The 5863-nt window shown below is 49.7% G+C and overlaps 1 protein-coding gene across 1 annotated transcript; it reads left to right on the forward strand.

The window, feature by feature from the left end:
* The first annotated feature begins 1845 nt into the window (after nucleotides 1-1845).
* LOC123161893 (uncharacterized) lies at nucleotides 1846-4267 on the forward strand. The gene is made up of 3 exons (XM_044579707.1): nucleotides 1846-2802; nucleotides 2879-3234; nucleotides 3334-4267. Exons 1-3 carry the CDS (start codon nucleotides 1998-2000, stop codon nucleotides 3976-3978), a joined length of 1806 nt encoding a protein of 601 aa, XP_044435642.1. The 5' UTR covers nucleotides 1846-1997; the 3' UTR covers nucleotides 3979-4267.
* The last annotated feature ends 1596 nt before the right edge of the window (nucleotides 4268-5863 follow it).

Consider the following 5863-nt stretch of genomic DNA (forward strand, 5'->3'; position numbering starts at 1 on the left):
CTTGTGAAGAATTTTGTCACTGCATATAGTTTATTATTAGATTCTCGTGATCTCATAAATTCACCAGCACTTCTCCAAAATTTATTTACTTCTAAGGATCACCTGACGAGTGGAAGAAGACTCAGGTCTATCTCTCACTCTCTCTCTCTCTCTGTGTGTGTGTGTGTATTATGAATACATATTCATGATGAATCTATTAATATTTATTTGGTATTGTACATGTTCATTTCTTTTTGTAATCCTGGTCAAACCTAACAAAGTTTGGCGTAAGGCAAAATGTACCGGGTTTCACCATTTGGAAAGGAGGGAGCATTTTATAACAAAACTTCACACGTATATGCTTCTACTCACAAGGTACATGAATGGATTTTTTTACACTCCATCCATTCAAAACATAAGATGGATAACATAAATGAAGTTAACATCTATTTTGGCGACTAATAATTTATGATTACATGGGTTGGACATGTAAGACAAAAAATATAGCAAAATGTTTTTTCCAAAATTTGTAAGTCATATGCCATTTCACTAATATTGTAGACATATTATAATGTGCTGGAGGTTGTAATAAGTCATTCATACTCCATATTTTTTTGGAAATTAACGCGAAGCGGGGGGGGGGGGGGGGGGAGTACTAACATATTACATCTATGCATGATTTTATTATTCTAAAAATATTATCATGAATACATAATAGTTTGAAAAGGGCAAGGAAGCCCAAGAATAGTTTTAGGGAGAACTGAAGAAGTGAGTAGTTTACGTGGAAAAAACATTTTTGTTTACGAAGGAGAATGTATTTGAATTTTGTACATGTATATGTAGGGTGCATGAGATTTTTTTCTTTAAAAGAAAATGTGCAAATTAGATGGTCTATTACATAGTTTATTTTTTGCCGGGAACTACTCCCTCCGTCCCATAATATAAGAACGCTTTTGACACTATTGTACTGTCAAAAGCGCTCTTATATTTTGGGACGGAGGGAGTATTATATAGTTTTCTCCTGCGCAAACAATAGGGTGCAGCGTTTCTGCACCGAGGCTTAGCTGAACCCGTCGATGAAAGGTAAATTAAAAAAATAAGCAAATAAAAAAATGTTTACACATGAAACTGTAGAGAATCTTTTAGGTGTGTGCCAAATTTCAAGATATTTGGACATTTGAGGAGCTCATGAAAAAATAATTTTTTTGGTCTGTCAAAGTATCTTTCAAAACGTGTACTGTAGACCGATTTTTTAAATTTTTTTTGCCACGAGCTCCTCAAATATCCAAACACTTTGAAATTTTGCATGTACCTAGAAGATTCTCTCAACTTTCACGGTGAAGGAGCGAGCCTGACTTCTAGGTGGCGATGAAAGATATAAAACTATGTATCCTTAACAAGCAGGATCATGATGAGGTGGCTAGCAGTGCACGCGAATTAACTCGGGCTCGCTGTTTCCAACCCAAGTTGTTGCATCAGCCTGATATATGCTACTCCCTCCGTAAACTAATATAAGAGTGTTTAGAATACTAAAGTAGTGATCTAAACACTCTTATATTAGTTTACAGAGGGAGTACAAGTTTTGTCAATCAAGTGCCCATTTCGACCATTTCCATTAAGTTTAAGAAGCATCGGTGTAATTGACTCTTTTTCTAATGATCTGATCCTGAAGCCAGCTCTATTAATGAAAACCATGGTGACATATCACAAAGAATATGCAAGTTTGCCTTGCTTTAAGAAAAGTAAGCGGAAAACTGAAGTTCTTCCATTCATGTAAATATATTTTCTTTTTTTTCCAAGTTTTGTCTTGCGTAGCAAATTCAAGAATCAGTGACAAAGAACGAAAGAAGTCTATAAACTAGGGGGAATCGGAAGGCACACGGCTTGCCCTAAAAACCCTTGCTTTTGCGCACGACGACGAAAAATGAAGCCTCCACTTTCTTTCTTGCCGTCTTGATCTCCAGCCACACACCCTCCTACCAGCGGGAGCCGCCGCCGCAGCACAAACCCCAGCTGCCATGCCATCCTCCTCCGGGACCTCGGAATCCTGGTCGCCGGACGACCTCCTCGACGAACCCACCCGCGACCGAGCTGCCCGCACCAGCGCCGCCGACGCCGACGGAGGCGACGACGACCACGACGACGTCTCGGCCGACCGGGCCACCTCGCGGCTGCGTAAACCAGGAGCCCTGAAGGCCCTCTGCAAGAGGTACTCCATCCCCGACGGCTTCGCCCCGGTCCTCGCCGGCGACCGCTCCTCGTGTTCGACGCCGCCGCCCGGGTCCGTCTGCGTGTACCTCGACTCGCTGGACGCCGGGATGCGCCTGCCCCTCCACCCCTTCTTCGCCGAGGTGCTCAACCATTTCGGGCTCGCCCCCGGCCAGCTATCGCCCAACGGCTGGCGCGCCATGGCGGGCTTCGTCGCGCTCTCCCGCTCCGCCGGCGTGGAGCCGTCGCTCGCCGTGTTCCGGCACTTCTTCGCGCTCTGCCCGTTCCCGCCGCACGGCTTCTACACCCTCCGCGGCAAGGACGCCAACGGGCTCCTCTTCGCCCGGATTCGCGCCAAGTTTGTCAAGGGGTGGAAAGAGGATTTCTTCTTCTTGGAGTCGTCGGCACCGTGGCCGTGCCCGGTGGAGTGGGGGGAGCCTTCCAGGTCCTCCACCTTCGATCCGTCGCTCACCGTGCAGGAGAAGGCCGTGGCGGAGAGCCTGCTGCGTGCTCGAGGGAGTTCCCCGATCGATCTCTTCGCGTATCTCCACCACCGCAACATGGCCGCTGCCAACATCACCGGGGTGTCATCTCCGCCGCCGCCAACTCGTCAAGGTGAACCCTCCGGCATTGTAGAATTCAGAACGATTCGGGATGTTTGCTGTGGACTGTACTGATCTGTGATTTGCAGCCGCGCCTGTGCATGTCGCCATGGAGGAAGCCTTGGCCGCGGGCGCCTCGGCAGGGAAGGTGAAGGTGAAGGTGAAGAGCGAGCCTGGCTGCGAGGTGCCGCCTTGTGCGCCGTCGCCTGGGAAGAAGAGGAAGCTGCCGGAGGACCGCCCGGACGGCGGGAGCTCGGCGTCGTACCCCTCTTGCCCGCCGGGCTTCTCCGCCCCCAGCAAGTCACCGCCCACGACAAGCAAAGATGGTGACTGGAAGGCGGCGAGGCGGCTGCTGCAGGGCACCGTGACGCCGTCGCGGGAGCGCGAGCTCGCCGCGTCCAAGCCCGCCGACGTCGTCGCCTCAACCTACGTGTCACTGCTCCAGGTGAGCTCCTTGTTCCGTGTCGGTGTGCATTATTCTTGCATGATTTTGTTGGTCCGGATTGATCGATTGACATGGCAATGGTGGGTTGCACTTGCACAGACGGCGAACGAGGTGGCCTTCTCGCTGGGCTACGCTCTGGAGCTGGAGGACAAGCTGAGGGCGCGCGAGCGCAAGGCGGACGCGCTCCGGGGCGAGCTGGACAGAAAGCTGAAGGCGCGGGAGACCGAGGCGGACGCGCTGCGGGCGGAGCTGCGCAAGGCGAAGGCCGAGCTCGACGAGACGACCAAGGCGGCGGGGGCGCGGGAGGAGCTGTGCAGGAAAACGAAGGCGCGGGAGCGCGACACCGCGGAGGCGGACGCACTGCGGGCGGAGCTGCGCAAGGCGAAGGCCGTGCTCGCCGAGACCACGGCGGACGCGGGGATCGCGGCGGCGACGGCGCGTGGGCTCCGGGACGAGCTGGACAGGAACGTGAAGGCGCGGGAGCGGGACGCCGCCGAGTCGGACGCGCTGCGGGCGGTGCTGCACGAGGCGAAGGCCGAGCTCGCCGCGACCAAGGCGGAGGCCGAGAGGGCGGCGGCCGCGCGGTGGTTCTGGGGGTCGAGCAGGGAGCACGCGCGCGCGCTGGCGGAGCGGGAGCTGCGGGGGTACGAGCGCGGCCTGGAGGACATGAGGCGCGCCGCGCTTCATCGCTACCCGTACCTGGACCCGTCGCTGCTCTTCGTGCCGGTCCGCGGCCCCCCGTAGCGCCGCCGGCGACCGCCTGATCGCCATGCCCGCCCGATGCACACGTCGGTCGATCCATCTGCAATTATCTGCATGTTTCTGGACTGCATTTCGCACCTTCGTTTCGCAATTCACATGGAACTTCTTTCGTGTGAAATGTTGCATCAGAGAATGAATATACGCGTAAATCATTACGGATTATGATCCGTCAAAAATGTTGGGAGGCAATCTAATCTATGACTAGATTTTTCTAGGCTGTGATCTGAACTGGGTATGTTTTGTTTGGCAATGTTCTAGACAAAGTTTCTCAGAGGCTTCGTGTGATTATTCTGCAACTTTACTGGGCAACTCGTAAAGAAAAACCTTAACGACAGACCAATAGCCTGGGCAACTCTCCCCCAATTTACCTATTCGGCGACTTTCCCCAAATTTACCTACTCTGCACTGAAGAATTCTCTCAGCATTGTTGTCGTGTGTTGAAGTATAAATGCATAACCCATCTTTTCCCTCACCAGCTTAAGCTTTTGGGTATGATTGGTGCGTGCAGTTCTACATGGCATGATATACCATGTAAAAGGATTAGAGAGGGATTGGCATATTGCGAAGGATGTATTATTGAGCCTCGAACGCGAGTATGTATAGAGTACAAGATTTTAAAAAGCATGAAGCCTTTTAGAGATATAATGGAAATAATTGTATCTAATCCCGGGCAATCTCTAACACGGTGAATCCCAACAATGTATGAAGTATCAATGAGAAACTGATGAAGTAAACACATCTCTTATTTTCTGGAATTACAGAATATATGTCAGTGCTAAACAAGGGAAACACATGAAGAATAGGTAATTTATAAGAATAGTAAGTCAGTGACGTATAGGTCATTGGAACATAGGGCATGATGGCAGGTTAGCGACTATTGATACTTCCTCTGTAAGAAAATATAAGAGTGTTTATATCACTAAAATATTAATATAAATGCTTTTATATTTCTTTACGGAGAGAGTATGTTGAAACCGATTCACACACAATGATCATCCAAAGGACTAATAATAAAAAATGCATGCTGGAATATAGACCACAAAAATATTGAACAATCAAAATATTTTTGCTCATGACTTGTGAGTGAACCGAACTTAATAGTCCGATAGACCAATAAATGGATCCGTTAAAGGTTAGTAGAAATGCATCTAGGGTTTTAACAATTATAGAAGGCACATTATGCGGACTCGATGAACAAAAGCAAGACACATTCGTTTAAACCACAATTATTCTTTTTTTGCATGATAATACGTGTCTCATTAATAAAATAAAGATTCAGTTACAAGCCACGTAAACATGGACATTACAGCACTGTAAAGATAGGATAATCCTATGCAAAAACCCAGCGTATGTCCCTCTCCATTAAGGAAAAGGAGACATATCACCTCTTTACCCGAGCTCGACGCGGCTTCATCGCTGATCAGCAGCTTTACGGACCTCCAAAGTAGTTTGCTTGAAGCAAAATCATTGCCGTTGAAAGAACCATACCAGGGCAACATGTCCCTGGACACGCCATCGAACTCCAGAACTGACAACCCCACACGACTATGACGCCGGAGGAGGAAACCAGAACTGTCAGCCTTCAACCACAGACTTAGCACAAGATGCACCATCTTCCAGCTGTCACTTGCGTAGACAACCGTCTGCGCGTACTCCTAGACGACAAAACCTCCCTGCTCCACCATGACGTTGGATACAACGCCGCAGCAACGGGGACAAAGCAGAACGAGAGACACACCCGATGGAGTCGCCGCCGCCGCCTCGCTGACACCATCCATAAACCCTAACACCGTCGATCTGAAGGATCGGCAAACACACGATGCCATCAACTCCGAGACGCCGCCATGATGAGCACCGCCAGTGTGGG

The sequence above is a fragment of the Triticum aestivum genome, chromosome 7B (genome assembly GCF_018294505.1).
Source record: "Triticum aestivum cultivar Chinese Spring chromosome 7B, IWGSC CS RefSeq v2.1, whole genome shotgun sequence".
Taxonomy (NCBI): Eukaryota; Viridiplantae; Streptophyta; class Magnoliopsida; order Poales; family Poaceae; genus Triticum; species Triticum aestivum.